This window comes from Camelus dromedarius, chromosome 20 (genome assembly GCF_036321535.1).
Source record: "Camelus dromedarius isolate mCamDro1 chromosome 20, mCamDro1.pat, whole genome shotgun sequence".
Lineage (NCBI taxonomy): Eukaryota > Metazoa > Chordata > Mammalia > Artiodactyla > Camelidae > Camelus > Camelus dromedarius.
The window spans coordinates 38,235,859-38,262,441 of record NC_087455.1 but is presented as its reverse complement, the minus strand read 5'-3'; the positions used below and the strand labels follow the sequence as shown (position 1 = coordinate 38,262,441).

The window sequence follows — 26,583 nt, the reverse complement described above, 5'->3', positions numbered from 1 at the left end:
ACCCTCCGTGCTCATGCTGGTCTTGCCTGAGCATCCGGCCCCCTGCTCAAAGGCTTTTCCTCCATTGCAGGAGGACGTTTCCACTCTCCACAGGGACACCCCCCTCAGAGGAGCCCTCTTCTTGCCCTCAGAACGTCAGGTGTCCCAGGCCACATCCCTAGCTGCCCCATTAGGACTGCGGGGGCCCAGGTCTGCTAGTCAGACCAGCAGCCTCAGAGCCAGGGATTATGCCCGGGTCACCCTGCAAACCTACTGCCCGCCTCACAGCCCCCAGCCAGCAGGTCACCTGGAAGTCACAGCAAGTGCCCCACCCAATCCAGAAGTCTCTTCATTTGCCAGCACGGCTGACGGCTGGTTTCCAACCTTTGGTCAGTTTTGCACAAAATAGCACCTTCCACTGTGAACCGGGGGGGTTTTGCTTCTGCTACCCACCCTTACTGGAAACGTCAAGGGAAACCAAAAGGCCTTCTCTCAACACTTTTTTGATGACACCCACCCACCCACAATACTCTAATGCTCAAGAGAATTGGGTCCACGTGATTTTGTTTCCCTTACACTAAGTGGCCAAAACACTGCGGGATTCTTTCTCTTTTGAGGGTATTTATACTCAGTTTATCGGCTTTAATCTGTTTTTGTCTCTCTCTTCAGTATCCCTAGCAGTTGCCACTTCTTACTCCCTTCAGCAGCCTCCCTCCCAACATCAAGTCTAGGAAATCAGCTGTGATGAGGGGCCAAGGGGCAGTCACAGAAGATGCATCTAAGGCACAGAGAGGCGACATAATTTGCCCAAGGTGATCAGCTTCAACCCCCAACAGTGTGTGTCACGTCCCTCTGTTTAACTCTTATGCTAAGCAAGTTAAGTTTTTGTAGATTATACTTATAAACAGATGAGGTATCAAAATATATACAAGGGCACACATCTACTCTAAGATGTTCATTAACTCCACTATTTTGTTTCTATTTATTTTATTTCTGTTTAAAAAAATTAAGAACCTCTGCAGTCAATATAGCAAAATGTTACTGGGTTTTAAATCCAGAATATAGAGGTGTTAAGTGTGTCATTACTCATCCTTATTTGTATGTTCACAAGACAAAATGATTTGAAAGTCTCTCTCCCCTCCCCCTACTCACTACTGGCTCTCACCTGAGCTCCCAGACCACACATCCAGCAGCCTTTCACTTTACCCACAACTGAACTCATCAGATTTTCCCCAGAACTCCCTCTGCAGCTTTCCCTCATCACAGCACAGCAGGACTATCATTTACCTCATTAATCCACCCGGAAACCTGGGCCTTACTCCATCCTACCTTCACAGACAGCATTCATCCTTTCCTTTTTACCATCGAAACATGTCTTCAATCTGTTCCCTTTTACACACTGACCGTCCCACCGATCAAGTGGAAGCCACCAACACTGCACACCTGGAATCACGAGTCTCCCAAGTGGCCCTACAGCCGCTCACCCCTATTTGAGACAAATGGGATTGTGTCACTCCCGCGCTTTTAGGACTCTTTTCAAACCCACTTTTCTTAGAAGAAACTCCAAGTTCTTCACCTAGTAAAGGTCTTTGTCATCAAACTGTCAGCTCAGGGAGGGCAGGACACGCCCTCTCTCCTTGGCCCAGCCCTCTGGGAGAGCATCAGCTTGGGAGGACCTGCTGAGATACACCAGCCTGTATTCTAAACCTGGTCTTGAGTTCTTAGCAAACTGCTTCACTTATCCATACAAATCCAAGGTAGATTAGAAAGATTTTACATGTTGAGCTACACTATTGATTTGGGGATTTTGCACTAGTAACCTGCAAGTACATGTTCTAATGATTCTGTCTTCTAAAAACCACACCCAGATTTAAGTAGTACTTGTGGAATGTCTTCGGAGTAAAAGGGACTGTACTTTTACAGACTTTATATTTTATAACATGAACAATCCGCACAGGGTCACAAATGGAACCGCCTCACAAGTGACAGAAGACAGGTGAGAGGCATATAGCAACAGGTCACAAAGATGGTAAGAGCGAAGTTGATTCTCCAACCCCCAAAAAAATTCCTCAAGGAACTGAAAACTCTGAATTTTGAAAGTAAAATACTATAATATAAAGAAATAAAATAAATAATCCTCTTCATCAGGGTATTAAGATCTGACTCCAGAATTTTTAGCATACCATACTGAATCCTAGCACAGAAAAATCAGATGGACTAGTGGTGAATAATTTCCAGGAAAACTGCAGTAATTCCTCCACTTGTAAAAGGACATACACTCACCTGTCAAGGTGAATGTAAAACACATTCTGGAGAAATTCGGAAGCTTCCAGGCTCCGCTTCTGGATGGCAAGGACACGGACAGCTTTGAAGCATGCTTCTGAGTCACCGGCATTCTTACACTGCAGGGGGAAAGGAGGCCCCCAGTCAAGAGCAGAGATGTTAGTGTCACATCTCGCAGGCCGTGCCTCGGGGACTCAGTGCCCTGCAGCAGCCCGGCCCCAGGCGAGGACCAGCAGCGTGGCCCACCCAAGCAGGAGGGGCACTGTGCTTGAGAAAGCCCATCCCCGATGGGGGCAAGAGGGGCTGGTGGGGTTGTGTGAACCTATAAATGCTCACAGAAATACACCTACATACAATCAAGTGCTACAATTAAAAGTAGAAGGCTATTTAACAAAATTTCAATTGTCAGTGTTAATTTTGCCATTCCTTTCCGCTTGTCCCCTGCACTCTGAGACAGGCTTAGGCTCTCTCACACCGGCAGCTCTGATGCAATAGTTGTGAAGTTATTTTACTTTGCTGCAAGTATCTTCACTCCCCGTGTCGCTGTGACTGTCGTCTCTTAACACAGTCAGATGTCTTCCTGGATCTCTCCCTGCGTTCCTTGCTCCTGCTTCTCAGATCCTAAGATAAAGGGCAAGTGAAGACACATGACTATAAAAGGCACTGTGGACTTGATTAAGCCTTCAGTGACCCCCTAGGTGAGTGCTTCCCACCACTTACCTTCGATTCTCAAGGTTCTGCCCAGGGTGACATCCAGACAGGATAGCGTCCTGGGCCAATTAAATGCTGTGTGGCTTGGGCGCACTGACAGGTGCAGGAGCCGGTTCTGGAGCCGGGCACCTCCCCACCTCTGCTCGTCTCTCTCCCAAAGCCCCGCTTCCAAGCCCCCAGGCTCCCTAATCTTCTGTCCTTCTCTTCTACTTTACTCCAAGCCCTTTTCCTCTTCCTTTATTCCCTACTTATCCCCAGCTGGAGTGATTTTTCAATCACAGTATCTGAAAAAATTTCCTGCAGCTGAAAAAGAGGACTCCAGAGGTCAATGCCCATATGCTGGTTCTTGAAGAGAGCCCCAGGTTAGGGAGACCCTCACCAACACTCACAGGGCATCAGACATGTTGCAGGGTCGACCACCCCCAACAAGAGTTTGCTGTGACCCCAAGGCATGCACAGCATCCCTGCTCACAAAAATGTAGTTGGCTCATTTATCCATTATTAAGAAGAAAAATTAAAAATTGTTAATGTTTCTTACTAAAATTATTTATGAGGTGGAAAAAGAAATTGTAATAGAAAAGAACAAATTTGACTTCATGTTAGATATGTTCCTTTGGCTTTAAACCTGTGCCCTGTTTTCTAGGCTCAGACTTGCTAGCTCTGTACCTTTTGTAAAAGAAAGTTGCCTTTAGCCTGAAATATCCAGGAGGGCCTATTCTGCGGGCTCTGATCTTTAAGGATGTTAGCTCTTCTACACTTATGTAGAGATGGCAAGTTGCAAAATAGAGAATAACCTTTTTTTTTTTTTTGGAGGTTTTAAAGGGTCACCATGAATTGACCCACATGGACAGCTGCAAGAACAAATGATTCCAAGGAAAACAATTTGTACAGCAAGAAGTTTGCAACAACCAACCACACCCCTGCCCCTTTTTAGTATAAAAGGAGACTGAATTCTGACTTGGGGAAGAGGGTTCTCCAGGATATCAGTATGCCATCTTCTGGGTCTGCCAGCTTTTCAAATAAAGTCACTATTCCTTGCTCTAACACCTCATCTCCCTATTTACTGGCCTGTCATTCAGCAAGCAGAACTAGTTTGGACGTGGTAACAAAATGACTTCATTGGAGGTAGTATGTCTCCACTGTTTCCTCATTTCCAATATGTCACAACCTATCAACTTTATATGCTGTTTAACAAAACAACCAAAAAACCTAACATAGGGAATTGATTTCACGGAAATAAAATTATTTCTACTCCTTCAAAACTTTTTTTTCTTTTCTATTTTATTTGTTTTGCTTATTTAAAAGAAAATAAAAGTCAAATCTATTTATTTCATGTATTTTTGTTATAGCTGCATATTTTAAATACTAAAAAGATATTTAAATTGCAATAAAAAATTGTTCATATATTAGTGTAAAGATATATAAACAATCAATGTGGATTAGGAAAGGTATGGATATTTACTAAAAATCCACAGCACATCCAGTCTTTTACAAGCATATCCTGGAATATAAGCTCTATGATCCAGGGGTCCACCACCCACATTCTCACTGCCGAGTTCCTTAGTAATCAACTACCAAGGCACCAACATAGAAAGACGCGATCAGGATTTTAGGTATAAATGAGGGAATTAGCTCATTCAATTCTATTTAAAAAAAACCCTTAAAATAATTACTGAACTTACAGACAAAGAAAATTGGACACAAAAAATTACAGTTTCTTCCCCAAGTCACAAAGCTAATAACTGGTAAAGGCAAGATTTGAACTCATCTGCCTGATTCTAAAAACTAATGTGGAAATCCCATTTGATTGTGGAGGGTCCAGCAGCACAGCCTATCACCATATCTTTGTTCATATCTAGCCTTAGACAGCCTGAGACAGCACCCCATTCCTATGGAACTCAAGGGCAAATGATATCAATAAGGATTTTATATTCAGTAGTTTCTTAGGTCTCATTTATATAAAGTGTCAGCAGGTCAGCAGAAAATCTCTGGGAAATATGAGTGGATCCAGAGCTTTTTGCTGATTAGAAACTCAGTCTACCAGGACAGAGTGACCTTCCCATGAGAGGCCACATGGACATAAACTAAAGGCAGGTGAGCAATGAAAACTAACAAGACCCTGGAACTCAAGCAAGAAGGACCCCTGCCATCCCCTGCCCAGTTGCCTCTTCGCCCGCATGGACACGATGGCAGAAGACCCAGGTTCTTGTCAAGTTACACCATCATGGATTCTCACCCATAAAAAGTTACGGCTCTATGCTCTTAAGTACTTTCCAACTTAAATATGATGAAACCAATATCTCAGCAGAATGTCTATATCTCCACTTCCTCCCTTCTATTAGGAGAATATTTCTATGGCAACAAAGCAGAAATCCAATTAAAAACACCATGCAAGAAGCAGGGAGAAAGTCTGCATAAGAGACTTTGTTCTCACTCTCAGTGAATGAAAACACAGAAAAAGTGTTCCTTCTCCCTCAGCAAGAGGGAGGTAGCCTGATTGTGTGTGTGTGTGCGTGTGTGTGTGTAAATCAAATACAATGAATTCTGGGATATTTACAGATTTTTTTTATCTTACTGTCATTTCATGAGGATGAGACAACCTTTAAAGTAATTTGAATCTAGTGTTCTGAGAGAGTCTCAGGCTCTTTTGGTGGAGGAGGGGAAAGGGGAAAGGAAAGGAGGAAAGAAGTAAATGAAGCAAAGGAGTACGAATACTGCTAGGGAAAGGCAAGACATTAATTTTTTTCCTAATTACATCACACACAAATTATGGACTGGCTTTCCCCCTTGTCTTGTCAAGCACTGAGTTGCAGAAGAAGAGGTGACAGCCCATTTCTTACTGAGCTTGTGATTGTACGTGGCATCTTATAGACCCAAATCATTTACCCTGATCAAACACTCTAGCAGCAGGCCGTAATTCTCCTGTTTTGAGAGACAAGAAAACAGGTGTTCAAAGAGGGTATATAAGTTGACAAAAGTCAGAGGACCAGTAAACAAGAGAGGATGAATTCAAACTCATATCTGAATGCAGAGTCTGATCTTCCCACTCCCAGGACTGGAAAATCCTTAACACACAGGCTCCCCAGCTCCCCTGCAGTGTTCCTGGCACCAAGCATTTCCCATAGCGATGGTCTCCAGTTCTCACAGTCACAGCGCTCTGTGCAGCCAATGGCCTCCATAGGACCTTGATCATCTACCTGACACGCCCACCAGGCTTCACCATAAAGGCAGGAAAGCTGGCTTTCAAGTGCATACAAAGCCACCCCCGGTCTAACCTGGGCTCTTCTGCGGCTTCTCCAGCCTAAAGGCAGCCATGAAACTGCTCGGAGTTTGTACATGAGCCACACTACCTCTCTCCATCTGTATCCCCACCTATACTACTTAGCTATGACCATTTTGATAATCTTGGAAACAAATTTTTAAAAACAGAAAAGAAAGCATTCTGGAACAAATACTTAATACTTCCAATTTTAAATGACAAGTTACAAAGTGAGTATTTACAAACCAAATCTGCCTTCCTAGGTGTCAGTTTTAAAAGTTAAAAAATATAATAGCAAAAAAATTCTCACGTACAAAATTAACAAAGACATCAACAATAATCTGGAATAAACTCAAAATTAAAGCCCATGTTCTACATGGAGAAAACTACTGGACTCTACTGAGGAGTAAAGTAACAGGTGTGAATGTAGAGACATCAACATATTGCATGGAGGAAAGCAGTTTTGTAAAGATGTAAGTTCTCCTAAAGATAATTCAAAACTTACTAAAAAATCCCATGAAAACCCTTATCTGTTTTTTTTAACTTGAACAAAGTATTTTAGAATTCTTCAGGAATAATAAAGTCATAATACTAGCCAAGAAAATTTGGAAGAAAAGAATAAAAGAAAATAACACTTTCAGATAGTAAATAAATTTTTACAATATGTAAGATATAGCGCTAGAGTAAGAAAGTAAAATTGACAGAAATAAACCATGAGCTCAAAAAGAGACTCTAGTGTGCATAAGTATATTGTACAGGTGGGATTTCAAATCAAAGAGCAAAGTATGAATTCAATAATTGTCCTGGGACAATCAGACAATCACCTGGAAAGAACAAATTATATTCCTGTGCTAATGACCACAAGAAAAATTACAGAAAGTGATGTAAATATTAAAATACTAATAACAACAATTGCAACTCTTTGCTCATATTAATTCAACTTCTCCTCACTATAACAAGTACTATTATCATCTCCATCTTAGAGATTAAAAAAACTTACAGAATAGATTTATATCATTATAAGAAAGTGTTTCTAAGAATAATACCAAAGATAAAACCCAAAAGGAAGACATTTACAATCTTAAAAATATTTTGGGCCACAACGAAAATAAAAAACCTACTGAACAAAATGAAAGGCAAGAAATGACAAGAAAAAGCTCTGTGATACATGTTGATGAAGGCAAGGGGTTAATGTTCATAACATACAAAGAGCTGTCACAAAGCAACAAGAAGCTCCCTCACTTAAATGTGTGCAAAGGACAAAAGGGATCATTCACTTTTAAAAAGTCAGATGGCTAATGAGTGAAAAATGCTCAATACCTCACTGGTCATCAAATGCAAACTAAAACAATGAAAAAGCACTTTTGCTCATCATATTGGCAAATATTTATAAAAGATATTCTAGCTAGTGTCCATCTGTGAGAGAACAAACTGTGAGCGACTTTTTGGAGGATGACATGTCAATGGATATGTAAACTCTGAAAAACGTGTGTACACACAGACTCAACTCAACTTCTAGGAATCTTTTCATTTAGAAAAATAATCAATTCAAAAATATGTACTCATCAGAGCATTTACACAGCACTGTTTACAATGTTGGGAAGAAAAGCTGAAGCGAAATCATATCCAGTGATAGAAAATTGGTTACATAAGTTATTCTACAGCTTTTCATTCCCTACTGGAGAAGCAATTTCTAGAGTCACTTGAAAGGAACCTGTGATGAATGTAAATGTCACATCCAGGGACTAAATTTCCAGAAGCCTTAACTAAAGGAATACTCATACAAGATCACAGGAATGTTTGTACAAGAAGGATGCCAGTCAAACATCCTTTCTGAAAGTGGAAAATGGAGAAAACTTAAGGGTCCACCATCAAGAAAAGGATGCGGTAAATCACGGCGAAATGTGGGCTTTGAAGGGGCCGGCGATTCGGCAAGGTCCAGGGCCTTGTCCACATCGCTCTCCGACCAAAGCTGTCCTTGCACAAGAGACCACACCTGCACATCAGGAGACCCCTCCACTCTATCCGAAAGGACTGGGTGAGTCTGGAGTGGGAGGATGTCTGTGATATACCCGTGAGTGAATAAAGCGAGCTGCAGAACACATATAGTATGGTCTTATTTTTCAATAAAGCATATATACACACACATATAAATAGATTTCCCATATACGTGTACATATGTAGGTATGTATGTATTTATGGATATATATATATATATGTCATAGGCATAAATGTCGTGAAATATATACACCACATTGTCAACAGCTTTTACACTCAGGAAATAAGGGGAAGGGAGGTAGGGGCCTTTTGGTACCACCACAGTTCTCTTTTCAGTATTTCAGATAAATATACTTGAATTTAAAAGTTTTTTCAAGTCCGAAGTAAAATGGACGATGCCTCCACAAGACAGAATGCTATACTGGTCATTAAAAATCATGCCAGGGGAATTAGAATATTGTAGAAAAACATGTAATAAGCCGAATGGAAAATGGAGGTCTCCACACAGTCAACAGGCACAGAGTGATCGCTGGTTTTTATGACAGAGGTGATACAAACTGACGAAAAGAACAGAAAATAGATGTTAAAGTGTTAATTACTATCTCTGAGTAGTGGGACAGGGATACCCTCTTTTGCCCCTTTTTTCAGACTTATTATATTAAATACACATTATTTTTCATCTGAAAAAAGCATTTTTAGATGTCTAGTACCACGCATTGGAGAAAATACATGAGTACTTACAGAAACAAATAACTAGGAGACACCGCAGCAGCATCACAAAATGTAGAACGGGCGATCCTGAATAACAACGCGCAGTTACAGAAGGACCCACAAAGTGAGAGCACCTGCTGTAACAGGGCATGGCCCCCTTCTATTTGTCAGTTGTGTCTTCAGGGCTGAGGCAGTTCTGAGCACGGCCAGTGTCAGTGCTGGTGTCTGGATGGATGCCACTGGAGGTGAGGGCACCTGCAAGCTGAGAGGAAGAACAGAAATCATCCTCTGCTTTTTCTGTCTTGTTTCTTTGTTACTGTAAAAGAGAGGCATAAATAAGATAAACTGTGAATCTTCCCTACTGAAATTTCAGTAATGAAACCGTTCTTAAAACCTTCACAGCTTATATTCTGCTTATAACTGTCTTTTCAACAAAGCATCACATTTATTAAATGTTAATTAACTCAATTAACTCCCTGTTGAAACCTTCTATTAAAGAACATGAAATGCACTACGTGAAAGCACCACGCCTGCAGTGACTACCTTATCTGCCTTGATGGCAGTGCAGTCAGCACTCACCATCCCGTGGCCCTGAGCTCCTAATGCTGCTAAGAGAGCACGCTGCCGCCTCTGATGGAGAGAAACTGTGAAAACATTCTCTGAAATCTACAGCACTGACAAAACATAACTGACAAATCCCAGGCTCCTTGGAGGCTGTCAATTTCTGTTTCTGTCCAAACACCGTCAATGAGCAGAACCACCCCATTCCGAGCCATGGGACTCACGTGGGAAGCAGTTTTGGATAAATTTCCATGTATAGAATGTAACCAACTATACATAGAACTCTGACAAAATAAAAGATGAAATACTCTGATTTTGGAAGACACTCAAAATATTCTCCTAAGCCTTAGTAGCTGGAAAGGCTGGGCTTCTCCTCATCCACTTATTCATTTCACATCCAGTGAGAATCTCCCACAAACCCTGTTTCCCTCTGTCTGCTGGGACCCTCAGGCACACTCTTGCTGTCGATCTTATAAGTCACAGCAATCTTATAAGTCTTAAATGTCTCACGCCTGCAACCCTCACACAAGCTCACCAACTAGCCACAATGTCTGTACTTGGCCCCATTTTCTCACCTGTTTATTTGGTATCTGTTCTTCTGTAAGCTGCCTAATATGCTTCTTGGAACAAGTCAGAAGAATGAGTGGGTAGATAAATGGATAGATGGACAGGTGAGAGATGGGCAGACAAACAGAGAGACTCCAAGAAAAGGGGAAAGAAAAGGGGAAAGAAAATTTCCTATGCAGAACCCTCTTCTAGTCAGGGAAGAAAACCACCACGGAGAAGAGTGAAGAGGCAGGTGGCTTAGGGCTGTTTCCTGGATTCCATGAAAAGTCACACCAAGAGATGAGAGGGTAGAACTATAAATAATAAAAGAAAAAAAGCATGCATGCTTGAAAAATATATCTACAGTATGTACTTTATAAAGGATAGATTCAAATCATCAGGGCCCAATAACACAATCCTTGGGTATTTACAGAAGTGAGAATCCCATCTCCAAACCACAAGGCATCCCTTCGGAGCACTAAGAGTCTACACGGGACGGTCATAAAGCCGTCACCACAAAAGTTATGCTATCCTGCGCTTACGAGGAACGAGCAGCTGTGCTCGGGCTGCCCACGTGCACCATTTACACCCCACAGCACCTCTACGGGGGGGGACGCCTAGCGAGCCCGTCTCTACAGGACAGGAAACAAGTCCGGGAGAGGCTAAGCTGACCTAACATTTCTCCATCTCACAGGACTGGTCACTCCAGAGCAGGACTCGAACTCGGACCCACGTTTGTAACCATGGTACTAACGTGCTCTGTGTGCTTTTTGTGTGTATAATACATTTGTTTCTGGCATGAAAGGATATTTAATAAATGATCGGTTGTCTTGTCTATCTCATTAGCTCACAATCTTTATATTTTTGAATTGTACTCTTTTCCCCTGGAGAAAGGAATGGAAAGAACAGGGGTCAGAATGAGGTGGGGCTCCATTCTTTATCTGGTACCTCATCTCATCCAAGTACCCAACCAGGGAGAAGGAGCAAATGTTGTCTTCAATTTTAAGGAGAGTGCTCCACTGATGGTGACTTATTCAACTGCAAAACCAAGGCTGGGGGCAGGGACATGCAGCAACCAGAGCTGTATCACCTGTAGGAAGGCGGGAAAAGCTCATGGGAGGGCTCAGGGGGTCAGCCTGATTTAACTTCAATCGATAAAAGAATAACACACTCTAAAAATACTAGCATTCAATGGATTTGTTCTTTCTTGTCATTTAGCAAGTTTCCACAGCTCACATGTAAGATTATCGTGAACCAGTGAAAAGAAGAGTCTACAGATAGGGAAAATCAATGCCACAGGCAGGCTGAAAGCCAGGCTGGAGGAAAGGAAGGGAAAGGGCATCGTTATGAATAGGGGAAAGACTGGGAAAAAGACATCATCACAAAGACCCTCAAGCATCATTCAACAATCATATTATCATTCATTCAAGAGAGAGTTACTGTGGTCTTATTTTGTGCAAGATTGTACAGAGGGCAAAGCAAGAGTGCAGCATCCATGGTGGCAGCAAGTGGCGGGGCTCAAATAAACTTCTGATCCCGGTACCTGGCACACTTGTCCTCAGTATAAAGGCAAAGAAAAAAAAGTAAAATAATGCTCTGTAAACTCAAAGCATTGTTGAAAAAAATTAAAGAAGACCTAAATACCTGGACAGACACACCACGCACATTCCTGGATCAGAAGACAGCGCTCTTGGAATGGCAGTGCTCCCCAGAGCGATCCATACATACAACGTGGTTTCGATCACAATCCCAGCCGGCTCCACTGCAGAAACTGACTAGCTGCTGCTACAATTCATATGGGAATTCGAGGGTCTCAGTAACCAAATTGTGCTTGAAAAAGAACAACGTGAGAGGACTTGTAATTCTCAATTTCAAACCTTACAACTGTATCTCCAGGTGAGGTTAGAGGCCATTTTTAAGTTATTATTGTGTTTATCCTTATTTTCTAAATTCTCTACAATGAAAATAACTGTTACAATAAGAAAAATAAAAAGTAAGGTATCTTTTAAAACATGCACACCAATTCATTCATTGGGAAAATAATATTTTAACTATAAAGAGGTAAACAAATATCTAGTGAAAAAGGACTACTTAAAACAACAGTGCATTTACATTTTTCATAAATTGAAAACTGAAAAGTACAAACACATCAAGTTTCTAGGGAGACCGATGCAACATATTAATAGTTATTTTCAAAAATTCTAATTGAATAATGAAAACTCAAGAAAGGGAAAATCGTGATTGACAGCCAACTACAAACACATGGAGAGCAAAGGCCTAGAAATCACAGTGCCTTTAACTCTGCTACTAACTCAATAGGAGAGGAAATTCCTCCCTGAGGGGACAGTGGAATCCCATGCATAAGACAGGATACACAGTACAAACTGCACTAGAATCAGGGGTGATTTTCTTAGAATTCTAAGGTTACAACATTGCTGAAAAACTATAAAAACACTGACAGACAGATTAAAACACACAGTCATATATATTATATAGAAACATATGAAGTCTGCTCCCATGTTGCATAGAAATACAAACATATTTGTTCATTTATGGGCACTGATTACTTTATCCCAGGTAGAATATTTCAACTAAAACAAATAATCAATATTACACTCCTTTTGTCAAATCTAGTTGATAAGTTACTCTGCTATGTAAACATAATGTGTCTAAGATAGATCTAAAATTAGTGAAAAAGATCTTTGTATGCTTCCTTGAACTCTTCTCAAAATTCCAAGCTTAATTTTAAAATACCTCTGAGCAGTATTTCTATATGATCTTTTCCCTCGTGAAATGAACAACACAGTCTGTTGTCAAAATTATGTCCTTACAATTATTCACGAGCACCGTATCCTAACAAAACTGCTGGACAAAAAGGCACTATCCAGACACTGTGACAAAACAAATGAAACACAAGGATGACAGTGACCCTATTCTGGAGGGCTTATAATGTGTTCCAACACCGGAGTTTTTATTTGATTGGTTTGATTGGTTAGAAAAATAAAATCACTCAAGTAATTTCTTCTTTGAGCATTCTGTAAGTCATGACTGTTTTCAGTGTCATGAGCAGGAAAGACTTAAGCAAGACTTGATTAGGTCAAATAGCAACAATCATCACTGGAGAGTGAGTAATAAAGAAGTAAACTGATAGCAATGCTTCTGCCTACATGAGACCTAAAATAAACCTACACTGATCTCTGCAAGGAAAATGAGGAGTTGAGGTCCCCAATGAGAAAACAAACAAGAAATCAAAAAAGGAAAGAATTTTTCCATAACGATTCCAGGAAGGAGTGGAGCATGGTGGTGAAGAGCACAGATGCTGGGGACAAACATGAGGGTCTGAACTCCCACAGCACTGGGTAGCTGTGACACTGATATGTCAGTGAAATTTTCTGCATCCCAGTCTCCTATCCATAGACTGGGGACAACAACAGCACCCGTCTCCTAGAACAGTCCTAAGAATTAAGTTATTTTATATATAAAAGTTTAAATAAAATACCTCAGATTATAAATATTACCCCAAAACACAAGGAACAAAGAAAACAGTGATAAATTGGAATTCATCAAAATGTAAAACATTTCTTCAAAGGACACCATCCAGAAAGTGAAAAAACAACAAACAGGAGAAAATTTTTTCAAATCATTTATCTGATTAGGAATTTTTATCTTCAAATAAAAAAAAAAACTCCTATAACTCAACAATAAAAAGGGAACTCAATTAAAAAGTGAATAAAGGATCTGAAAATGTATTTTTCAAAGAAAATATACAAATGGCCAATAAGCACAATCAAACGATGTTTAATATCATTAGCTGTAAAGGAAATCAAGTCAAAACCACTAGGAGAAACCGCTTCACACTCACTACAATAGGTTATAATAAAAAAAAAAGAGTAACAAGCACTAATGAGGACACAGAGGAAGCGGAGCTCGCAGCCCTTGCTGGTGAGAACGTAACGCTGTGTGACCACTTTGGAAAACAGCCTGGCAGGTCCTCAGAGAGTTGAACATTTGGTTTATGAATGACCCAGCCTTTCTGCTCTCTGGGCACACACGTAAGAGAACTGAAAACAAATGTCCACATAAAAACTCCTACAGGAATATTCACGGCGCCATTACTCATCACAGCCAAAAAGCAGAAACAACACAAATGACTATCACCTGATGAATGGGTAAACAGTGGGGCCCAGCCATACAGTGGAATATTATTCAGGAATAGCAAAGCATAGAGTACTGACCCAGGCAACACCGTGGACAAACATTTAAAACGTTACTCAGTGTGAAAGAAGTCAGTCACAATAGACGGTTTCATTTACATGAAATGACTCATTTTACATGAAATGTCCAACAGAGGCAAATCCACAGAGAGAGAACAGTGGCTTCCTGGGGCTGGGGGAGGATGGGGAAGATGGGAATGACTGCTTGTGCATACGGGGCTTCCTGTTGGGGGATGAAAATGTTTTAAGATTGACTGCAATGCACAATTATGGGCATAGAGTAAAAACCGCTGTACATTTTAATGGGTGAATTGTATTAAAACTGTTAAGAAAAAAAGCACCTAGGGCCAGTACTTTCAAATAGTAGATGCAAATTGCTAACTTTTATTACAGGAAGAAGAAACTGCCCTCAGCATGAAAGCAGGAGATCATCATGTGGGTAAACTGAAATTGGACAAGAGCATTTCACTTGAAACAGTTGCTGAGTGTACACGAAATACTCAGAAATAGGAAAATCAGCTTGACATCACGAAGAAGAATTCTGCTTCAAATGAAGATCAAGGATTTAGCAAGCCCAGCTGCTAGAAATGACCAGAGAAGATACTTTGTTCTTAGAACAAGCACCAGAGCCAACAAGGAAATGGTGGTGAGGAAAGCAGGCGGCCGAAAATCTGGAACAGTTTGCTACAAATAATTTCTCCACTGAAAATTCAAAAATAAAATGAAAGTGACACAATGCTGTGCTGGCCTCACCAAAATGGGCTTCCTCCGGTGCTCAACAGTTCTGTAACCCCGAATGAGAGACTCAGGAGAATCAGCATGGTTCCTGGCAGTCCCCAAGTGACTGCCCACCAGCACACTGACCACCATCACATCTGCCAGGGTTGTATTGCAGAGAAGAGACCAACTTCTAAAAGGCATAGGAAATGTTGACAAGGGAAGAAAAGGCTGCAGTAAGTCCTGGGACAGAGGCCCTGTGAGCAGAGGCCAGAAGGCTGCAGGTGAACTGGAGTTGCCCTGGGGCAGGAAGGGACCATGAAGTAGCAGATCTCAATTCTCTACTCTCTCTCCCTTGGGTAGGAGAGATAAACCTGCATCCTTCTCACCTGGAACTGTGGGTTCTGGCTTGCAGAAGTCTTACCTACAGTAAATGATTACTCAAGACTCTGTGGAAATAGCCCAGCAATCGATAGGGAGTAGGGAGCCAACTCCACGATCCTATCAAATGCTACCATATTTATTGTGTATAATCAAAGGAAAAAGTCATTAACAGTTGTGTGATAGTAAGCAGGAACTTGGGGAAAGAAGGGATGAGAAAGAGATTGTAGAATCCACCATGAGTACAAAGTCTTAGTGTATCTTTAGGGAAGTCATGGGGTGTGGGGAATAAGATATATTCTTTAGATATGTGAATTACAAAGCAGACCACCAGACCAGCTAGGTCCTTGTTTTGGGGATAATAGACTATCTAACTGCACACAAGCCCAGCGTTTATACCTGAGGGCCTGGGTCATTGCTTTGCAATTAGCAGAGTGCTATCTAAAACCTCAACTATGCAAGCAAAGCATTGCCTCTGCTTTTTAAGGCAAGGAGACAGGAGTGAGGATGAACAGACGCTTGCTTGCAAAGCAGTTACTAAGCTTTTTTTTTCTCCTTAAAGTTGACAGACGGCTGGGGTCTGTTAAAATTTGTTAACCCAATCATGGGCTCCCACATGGAACCATTATGGAGGAAACCCTTGGGTGACAAATCCTGGCTCTGGGCCTTTTCCTACCAGCTTCAGCCACTCTAGCAGGGTCTAGGCAGATCCCTGAATAACGATCCTACAGAACCACCCACACTCTTAACTCCTGGTGCCTGAAACTTAATTTTAGCTCTACACAACTTAACATAGAAAAGTTTCAGAAATAAAAGATATTATATTCATTTTATATCTCATCATATTACTGATTTTTCTGATAGCTCTAAGCTGCTGCTTCTTGGTAAACAACTAATTCTGCAGGTGAATTCCATACTTTCTTTGGGCATAACTAGCCAGTTTGGTCTCGCTGAATTCTATTGGTCAAATATCGATACACTTAATTGATTTCATTGTTCATCAGTTTCAGCTGGGAGTAGAGGGAGTGTCACTTTGTTCCTCAGCCCATCCTCAACTCTTTATCATCAGCAAATCAGGCTTCCGGAAAACAAAAAAAAAGCATTTGTTTCCCTTCTACAGTTTCAACAAACCCAACAGGATATATCAGCCTGGAGAAAGAATTCAACACAAATGTTAAAACAAAACTCTATAAACCTGAAGCAACTCCATCTCCGAATCATGATACACAATGACATGAGAGTTAAGTGTGTCAGGCACAAAGCATGGGTGAGCCTTACCACCTGATTTCTATTCTTCAAAGGAGGGAAGGTTTTCCTATTTTTTATTATCACTCTGTCATTGTTTCTGATTAAGCCAAAAACTAGTGTATGAAATAATTAAGCACTGCAATAACAGATTTTTGTTGTATCAATTACAGAAGGCATTCAGAGGGGATAGGAAAACCCACCTCTGTAAAAAATTCAAAATATCTTCCCCTGTTAAGAACACGTATACAAAATGCAACAGAGAATTCAAACTCTTGTGGAGAGGAGCAAAAGCCACAGAAACAAAGCAAAGTCATTACTATGAGTCAATTCAAAATTCACTGGACAATCATGCTCAATGCATTCAATAAAATTTTAAGGCACACTGCAAACCATTCACTTAATGATCTGCAGGCTAGAGGAACAATTTCTCTCTTTAACAGACAACAGTAATCAATAGGGTGCCCCACCAAACAAGGACCAAAGAACAATCAGGTTTTTAACAGTTCTGATAAATCAGCATGTTCTAAAGATCAAAATCCAAAAATTTTAAACATTCATTCACACCACAATGAAACAAGCACTTAAAAAAAACAAAAAACCCAAAGAAACTAAGCACATAGATCATGTACTTGGATCAATGAGAACTTCATGTACCACTGGAAGAAAGAATAAGCTATAGCCTTTTCCTTGAAAAATAAAACTACTTTTAAAGATAAATGCTAAAACACATTTCATCGTTCATGTTACCTTGAAAATTCTGAGGCACTTGTATCTGATTAGAAAAGCAATTCTGAGTAATAATATGTTACGATTCAGTGCCAGTTTGCTTTAGAAGAAAAGAGAAAAGAAAAGCTACTGTTCCTCAAATCCTGCACAGAGTGTGAAGTGCCTCCCGGCCTCTTTCTCCTCCCGTTTTCTAAGCTCATGCTCCCCAACCCTTCTGAAACAAGTATGACAACCTCTTATTCCCACCAATATGCAAAATGACAAAAGAAAATCAATTTATTTGTGTAAATGTATGCCTACACCTTGAACTGGAGGAGAAAGGTATCAGAAGTCCATATGGAACTTATTTCTACCTTCCTGAAATCACACACACAAACGTTCACACAGACACAGACACATACCCCCTGGATTACTGGGCACTTCACAAGCTTAGGACTTCCAACTTCTAGAAGATAACTGTAGTTAGTTTAAAATACAAAACTGTCAGCTTTTGAAAGCCTTGATCATCTGCTAAACCATCCAATTATCAAAGAGACCCAATTAGCCTTCTCTGTAGAATGTAATTTCCCATGATGGCAAAACAGACCCTAAGAAGTACTGGGTCCAAGTCTCGTGTTTATCACTAGCTATGACCGTTTTTAAGCACATTAACAGATTCAGAAAGCTTTGTCCCAACATTTATTCTTATTGATATCGTATACATGTTCAAATGCCTATACAGAGACTAGGTCCCATGATGGTGTTTAAGAGCTCTTTTGTGTATTGCAATATTTATTTTTAAGTGCAGACAAGGAGGGTGGGTGTTACTCAGTTGTAGACCACCTGCTTAGCATGCACAATGTTCTGGCTTCAGTCCCCAGTACCTCCAAAAAAATAAATAAAAATAAGTGCATAATTAAAAATGAGTAAAGTTATAAAAAAATGCAGACTAAAAACCACTGCAACCTAGGAGCCACAATTGCAGTAAAAAAACAAGTGTTTCTATCAAATATTGACTATATGCCAATCACAGAGACAACCACAACTCACACCTGACAACCATCACTTGTGATTCTCAGCAACCCTACTAAGTAGACACGGATGAGCAACCCAGCACTGCGGATGAGGAGACGGAGCTCGGAGGAGCCGGGGACGCTGACCGTCCTGCTCCCTGTGACACCGCGTCAGCCCAGGGCAAGAGCTGACAGAGCTGCATTGAGGGGACACCCAGCTGCATGGAACCTTGTGGCACTGGGGAGTCCCAGAAAACACTAAAAATTTTTCAGTGAAAAACCAGCTCAAATACATTACACTGTGCCTCATTCTTTAAAAAGGGAACGTGACTGAGACCTTTTTGATGCCTCCGTGTCCTTTCTGCCATCATCAGTTACTTGCCCTCTCAGCATGACCAGTGATGATATGGACCCCTTATGAAGTGCACTCAGATGGCAGAGCATTTAAAGCTGTTTTATTAAGTTTGTAAGACTCTGTCTATGCCTCACACAGGCGGTCATCCATCACTTCTCCCTGGTGTGGATGTACCACCTGAAATCATTCCTTTCTGCTTTTTAAAATCCCTTCATCTAATCCAGACTTTTCAACAGCAAAGAAGCAGCTCAACCACAGACAGTGGACAGCTTTTCACTAAATTACTCGAACAGCCCATCGGACTACCTGGAAACCCTTTACTTCTATTAAACCCTCTTCTGGGTACTTCTGATTGGTGGACTTGGCCTCTGACTGGCCTACTCAGAGAGCTCCCAGCCTCACATCCGGGGGTGGGAGAGGAAACTGCAGTTGGGGGAAATCAGTGCGGAATACGGACATCCTCCCACCAGGTCTGCACGGGTAGAAGTGCCACAACGTGCTAAGAAATTATACCGTCATTACCCCTGGGCTCCCATGGACTGGTTTCACATTAACCAAACTCATGACACACTGATGCAAGAAAACCAGAAATTTAACTTATTAATGTAACAGAAGACGTGAAACTATGAACCAGACTGCAATATCAGAGTTCAACCATGAGTACATGTTCTCCTCAATGGCCCAATCACGGGCAGGCAGTCACATGGCAAGCGTGGACAGAAGCAGAGCAGCAGAAAGGGTTTCTAGATTAATTCAATTGACTGAATTTCTGTTATACCAACAGATCTACTGTCTGGAAAACAACGCTAATCACGGTGCACTCTTCATGGACAGTGGCCGAGACACGACTGTGAGCACCTGTGTGACTCTCCTTTCTCTGTCCTTTCTGGGCTAACTGATGCACAGACGTACAGAGATCCAGGGATGCAGATGCATCTAAACACCCAAAGCCCATTTTCGAAGCCTCAAAACCAGACAGCCAGGGTTTAAATACCAGCTCTGCCGCTTACTATTTCTGTGACCTTGGCCAACTTACCCTCTGTGTGCCTCAATTTCCACACTGTAAAACTGGTATAAAAATCAAATTTTCTTACTCGCTTGTTGAGAAGATTGAAGGATACATTTCTGTAAAACGCTCAGAAAAGAATGTAGCACATTTTTGGTGCTCAACAAATATCAACTTAATATTACAGTGGTTTACAAGTCTCCTTTCTAATCATCTCCTGTGTTTCCTGGCTAGACTAAGTCCCAAAGGAAATCTTGATTTCTCCTTTTATAAACTCTTGGGGTGCACCCTTCTGTTCCATCCCACCACCTGTTTAAACTGAGGGAAGGGATGCTTCCTCCCCACTCCTCTGGGCCACGGAGAGTGCTTCTCCCTTCATACCCCTGGCCCCTGGCTCACAGTTAGCCCTCCTCACACTAACAGAGTGAGGTGTGATTCCAGGGAGACAAGCAGGGCATGTGAAGCCCTTCCTTTCCCTCCAGGGTTGGCCACCCTTGGGAAGCACCTGGGGTGCTCAGCTCCATAGCAGGACAGCCCTTTGCATGATGGGGCAGATCTTCTCAAGGGAAGGCTCGCTGTGGCACAGAGATACCTGGGACAGGGTAAGTCTCTATTTCTGGGACACTGTATCACAACACTCATTTACCCACAACCCTGAAGTTCATGGAGAGCGTGGCTTCATCAGTAAAAAAGAAAACATTTATCGCCTGCCTAGTCTTTCGTATTATCTCTCAGTTGGCTGCTGGAGACAACATGTGTATAAGTATTGGATCCCCTTAGGCCCCAACATATATGAAGTAACAAAAACTCTGTAGCTTAACGTTGGTTCAGAGCGACTGTGTAACGGTCCTGACTCTGCTGATGCTAAATTATGGGTATAGGAACTATGGAACCTCCTCAAATATCTTTCATCATAAAACCAGCTTTTCTTATTTTCCTGTTTCTTAGTAATTGCCAAAGACCATCAAATGATGGCTTCACACAAAACAGCAGCTAAAGATTATGAACCCTCTTGACATAACCACTGTGGTAAACACTTTACATAACTTCTAATTCTCACAATTCTACAAAGCAAATACGAGAGTCCCCATCTCACAGACGAGGGAAAAACTCAGAATGAACTGACTCAGGCTCACGTGGTTCAGTGGCAGCACGTACACGCAAACCCAAGTCAAAAAACTACACCCCTTTGTATATGTACCAAATCATCTCCCACCAATTAACATACATCGGCGGTGTCAATACTCAGGGAACTCAACACACTTTTTAGCTTTAAGTTGCTCCAGAGGCTGCTTCTAGCTCTTTTATAAAATCCCGGCCCACTGATTTCTAACACTGGAAGAAAAGTCCGATTTTCCCATTGTTTGCACAGCAAGTCTGAAATGTTCACAGCGAGATGACAGAATAAAACTAAGATATAAGCAGAATAATTTTTCCAGGTAGACAGACATAATGGACATTGTGCTATTCTGAAGCATTAAGCAAAGAAATCAAAATAAAAACACGTTGTTTAAGCCTTCTTTTAAAAACAGGAAAATTAAGACTGTAAGAAGGTGCAACAGCACCACCTACGGCTTAAAAGACCTTCCAGGTTCCCAGGAAAGATGCAACACAAAAATTGCCTGTATGATCAGAAAGGAGAATCAGGTAACTAAAAGCTTATGTACCACATACTGCACTTTGCTTCGGGGGAAGGGAGGAGTATTCAGTATTTAATCTGATATTGCTAATACTCCTGAATATAAACAAAAGACACAGGCTCATGGAAACTCATCTTAGAGGAGGAAAGAATCCAGTCCAGCCACTTCATTTTACAGGAGGGGAGACTGATACCTTGGATCTGTCCTCCTGGCAATCAGCAGCAAAGCTCTCCTAGGCCTCATGTCTTGCACTGTAGCAAAAACCAACAGATCTGTACTACGCCTATATTCATAAAAGTCACGTCTGTATTTTTCCAACAGCAGGTAATCAAAGTATCTTGCAAAATACTTCTCAAAGAGCCAGGAAGTCATACAAGTTTGTTGAAATACAAAAACATTTATTTACATATTAAAACAGCCTGAGCTTTATTCTCTCTATTAAAAAAGTGACATTTCAAATCAAAATTTTGATATTTTAAAACCTGTTAAGAGTGCAGAAAAAATATCAAAATTTTCTTTAATCACAAATGAGAGAAGCTTATTCCCTGAAAATGATCAATGTGGATTTTTCTAAACTTAATGGTTCTGGTCAGAATCTCATGAATTTATAAGTCTGAGTGGATATTTACACGGCAACATGAATTCTGAGCTGTAACAATACACATTCTGTGTAAATAATCTTCAAGGTCGTCTGCTTAAGGCAATTTAAGTATTCCCTGTTTCACGAGAATGATACAGATTTCATTAAAACTTCATACTGCACTAAAAAAAAAACTGAATCCTTGTTATTTTAAGCCATATTCATATATAACATATATATACATATTGAATATGCATCAGAAATAAGCTACAATTTTTAGTATTCAGAATTGATACTTCTAAAGTATCAGTCATTGTGACAGCACATTTTTATTAAGCACCTCAACGGTGCTTTGTATACAAGGCGTCTAACTCTCACAGTCAGACAAGGTAAACGATATTACTCAAATTTCACAAATGACGAAATGTACTTAAGCCATGAAAACAACTAACATATTCATCATCAAGAAAGAAAAGAGTAAGGATTTTACTTACAATACTCACTGACAATATTTTCTTCCATACTAAGACTACATAAAAACAATTCAGTCTTTGTAAATTTTTCAGTCAATAAGCGCCCCTAGAGAAAAACAATAACATCATTAGCAACGGTTGGATTTTCAAAGCCCACTTCTCTTTTGAACAATAATTATTTTAAATGATTTGTTTTTAGTGCTTACAAAGCACTAAAATAAAAAAAAAAGATATTACCTTTTTAAGTCATTACCTGAGAATAAAACATTTGTTAATATGTACAATTTTAATTTATGCCACTCTGTCTCACATTCTCACTGGTGTCTCTCCTTTGAAGACCTCATCAGGCTGAGATCGCTAAAATCGGTCATTTATGGACTCACAGGATTTCGGGAAACCACTCAACGGGAGGCTGATTAGAGGAGCAATTGAGATTGCATCCTGTGCAGCCTGGATTCCAGCACCGAGCTAGACACCGCCAGCTGCGTGAGATTTGGGACAAGCTGGCCCATCTCTCAATCCCTCAGCTGCAAAAAAGGAGACACTGATACCTACCCTCAAACACCTGCTATGAAGTAAAACATGAGGAAAACATTTTAGCCTTAGGTAGGTGTCCACTCACAGCGAATTTGGTCATTATGATGATGAGGATGGCTGTTAATAAATTAAGCTAAACCAAAAAGTAGAAATCACCATAAAGGAGAAACATTTTAAGTCAATGAGCATTTCCTTTTGGATGGATTGCAGAATATTCTATTGATTTTTTAATAAACCAAGATTTGTCAATTAATTATAGATTTACAGGTTCACGGACGAGTCTCCTGAAAAAGAATTAGAGGCCTCTAACCTCTGAATATTAAGAAAGTAAAGTTTAAAAAAAAACAGGGGGAGATTATACCTCATTTGGGAGAGTATGTGCTTAGCATGCATGAGGCCCTCAGTTCAGTCCCCAGTAATTTCATTTAAAAAAATTTTTTTAAGAAATGGAGAATTAAAGCAAAATGATGGAGGAATACGGAATTTTTTTAGAGGACTCAACTCAGATTTAAGATGGGGATAAAACATCCATTTCTCAGAGGAAATCTTGAGAACTATGTAAACTGGATCTGAGATGTCTAGTCTTTTAACATTATTCAAGAATTCATATTACCAAGTCTTAAAACTACCTGATAACCCTCAATGGTGATAGTGATCATAACAGCTGCCAACACGGATCGAGCTCTGGCTAGGACTGCTCTGTTCTGACATCTCTGCCCCTGAGGCCTCACCAGGCTGAGAGCACTAAATTCGGTCATTCATGAGCATCACGTGTAAGTCCTACATTTGTGCTTCTCACTCCCCCCTTCCCCAGCCCCTCTGAGGGAAGCACTGTTATCATCTTCCCCACCCGCAGATAAGGCCAGTGAGGCACTGAGACTAAACCCGTTCCAGGTCACATCGGCATTAAAGGACGTCTGTATTTCTGCTGTTTTGCTTTTGACAAAGGAATCTGAGTGTCAGCCGAGGGAGGCTGATGTGGGGTTCTAGGAGGTGAGCGGCCCAAACGAAAAAATGCACGAGGAGTTGCCATACTGCTGGACAGACTTCAGCCGGAGAATCCATGGGGTTAACAACACTTTATTGCCACAGGGAGGTGCACCCTATGATGCACCTGTCCTGCTTTTATCTGTTTTCTGTCAGCACATGCGCGGTCTGAGTTTCTTTGTTCATCAGGCTTACAGAATATCTCTAGCACATGCGTACTTCTATTTTCTTTGTTCTAAATCTTATATAATTGACGCATGCGTGGAGCAATTATTTACTGCATACTACAAACATGCTCTGATCGTGGCCTTGGGTCCCACGGCTATAACTCATCTCAATGCTCCGATCGTGGCCTTGGTTCCCACGGCCTTAACTCATCTCAACACCAGCTCACATTCCACCCCCTAGGTCGTGGGAACCCTAACCCATAGGGCGGAGCATTGTGCCCAAAGGCCACAACAACAATATAGAGTACAGCATCCTACCAATACACAGACAGCAACAATAGCCAGGACAGTTAGGCTCCATTTCCAGGAGGACGTCAAGGATGACCACCAATTCTTGAGGGGGTCTTGAGTTATATGATCTATGCGATCCAATTCCTGATCTATTTCATGCAGTGCCTTAGCTACTTCCTTCTGGTGATCTGGTATATAGATACAACATTCAATATGTAACATAGCACATGTGCCACCCTGGCTTGCAGTGAGAATATCTAATGCCATTCTATTTTGTAAGACTACCTTTCGCATCTGGGTAGTCTCGTCTAACTATTCCTCTATAGCTCTTCTAGTAACATTCAGTACAGCTGATATGTGCTGAGCTAAAGCTTCTACCTGCAATTCAACACTGATGGTCCCAGCACCAGGCAGGAACAGGGCCATGGGATAAAACCACCAAGCTGCACGCTTCCCCCGGTGCCACCGGGTGTGCAGTGGGTCCCAATTTGTGGGGTGCTCTGTCAAAGTGGGCCGGATATGTCCGGGCAAGTAAGCTCTACCCCCAAGTACAGTGCCCTGTCCATTTATCTGGGAGATAAGACCATCCGTGGATGCCATATACCCACAGATACCCTGGTGGCAGGAAATCAGTGGGTTTTGTGCCAATTAGAGGTCGTCCATCCCACCAGGTGGAGGCATTTACATTATAAGTAATTTTGGCACACAGCTCTTCTGGGAGCCACCCCATTGTGCGGTTTGGAGCCTCGTGTTCAAACCGCTGTTCAATACAGAGGGGGCTTAAGTTCCTCACTTTCACATGAACATTATTCATCCATCCCCACCCATTCCATACAGTCCTTCCAATTAGGGGGGGTATTGCCCCGCTCATGTCGGAGTATTTCTTCAATAGTGTTCCGCCGCAAGTCCCAGGGCGATCTCGCTGTCCTGTTGGCATTCCATCGAATCAAGGTGCTCCAATTAGCTCTGGACGCGGGGTGGAGGTGCCATGGCAGTCCATTTCCTGCGTCTACAGGAAGTTCAGTACAGACCCAACAGTGAGAGACGTTGTGGACTCACGCGAAAGTGTGTGCCCAGGAGAACATGGTATTTGCTGTTACCCTGGATGGAAGGACAGAGCAGAGGTGGACACTATGATTGGCAAATCTCTCCCTTCTGGGAGGATGCAAGCCATTTTCTCATCCTGTGAGAGTACAGTGGCAGGAAGGGCTGTTCGCCCTGGGCGGTGGTACCACATCAACCCGCCCACACTAGGTTGGTTACACTCTGGGAGAGCTTCAGGAGCTATCAGTGGAATTGCCCAAAGCTGTAGGGCTTCTGCTCCTTTAAGTAGGGACACTCCTGTTTTCCCTAGAGTAACCTGCACATCAAAAGGCCATTCCCCCACTCGTGGGGTTACCTGCAGGGCTTTCTCTAGCCCACTGCCCCATGGTTCCAAAAGGGCTAGCCAGGGGCCTTCAGTCTGGACCTGATTCTTCCATGTCCAGGTGTCCTGTTTTCCTGAGTTCAACACCCTGGGGGCGCGTAATATTAACGCATGCCCCACTATTGAGACATCGGAGGCATCCTGCATAGGCCCAATTCTGAGCCTCCGAATAGTCCCTTGCAATAACTTTTCCAGTGGGCTCATACCTGTATGGCGAGGTTGTTCATTCAAAAGATGTACCGCCTGCGGCAAGACATTGTTCCAGCCTCGCCCTTGTGGTTTGAGAGCCCTCAGTTTGTCCTTTAATAGGCCATTGTACCGTTCAATCATTCCTGCTGCTTGAGGACGGTAAGGCACATGCAATATCCAGTTAATATCATTTTCCTTGGCCCATTCCTGGGTCTGTTGGGCAGTGAAAGGGGTCCCTCTATCACTTTGTATTTCTAAAGGAGTCCCATAGAAGGCCCGTAAAACTTCCAGTGCTCTAATAGTAGAGTCTTGTGTAGCTCGGGGCACATGGTGAGCAAAACTTAGGCCAGTAGCGGTGTCTACCGCTGTCAGCAGGTACCGCAAGCCCGTACTCAGAGCAAAGGGGCCTACGTAATCTATTTGCCATACCTGCAATGGCTGAATTCCCCGTTCAATCTTCCCCATCTGTTGGGGCCATCGCCGCCGCTGTGGGTGGTGCTTAGCACACCATGGACATTGCCGCACGGCATCTTTGGCTTCACTGTGGCTCAGGTGCAGGCCCCACCGGTCGGCTACCTGCCTCATTGTGTATGAGCCAACATGACC

At 41.9% G+C, this 26,583-nt stretch overlaps 1 protein-coding gene across 2 annotated transcripts in view; it reads right to left on the bottom strand.

Annotated features, from left to right (window-relative positions):
* Window positions 1–2,319: 2,319 nt before the first annotated feature.
* The window catches only part of LOC135318729 (uncharacterized), a 54,860-nt gene continuing 30,596 nt past the window's right edge, over window positions 2,320–26,583 (bottom strand). The window contains exons 1-3 of one of the 2 annotated variants that reach the window (XR_010377064.1): window positions 11,693–11,967; window positions 8,972–9,203; window positions 2,320–2,883 (exon numbers count right to left, since the gene is read on the bottom strand). Coding sequence is in view for 1 of the 2 variants with exons in the window: in XM_064476987.1 (XP_064333057.1) it covers window positions 9,047–9,203 (157 nt within the window). In the remaining variant the exon portion in view is untranslated. Of the gene's footprint in view, window positions 2,884–8,971; window positions 9,204–11,692; window positions 11,968–26,583 lie in introns of those variants that run through there. The other variant, XM_064476987.1, reaches the window with a different exon arrangement.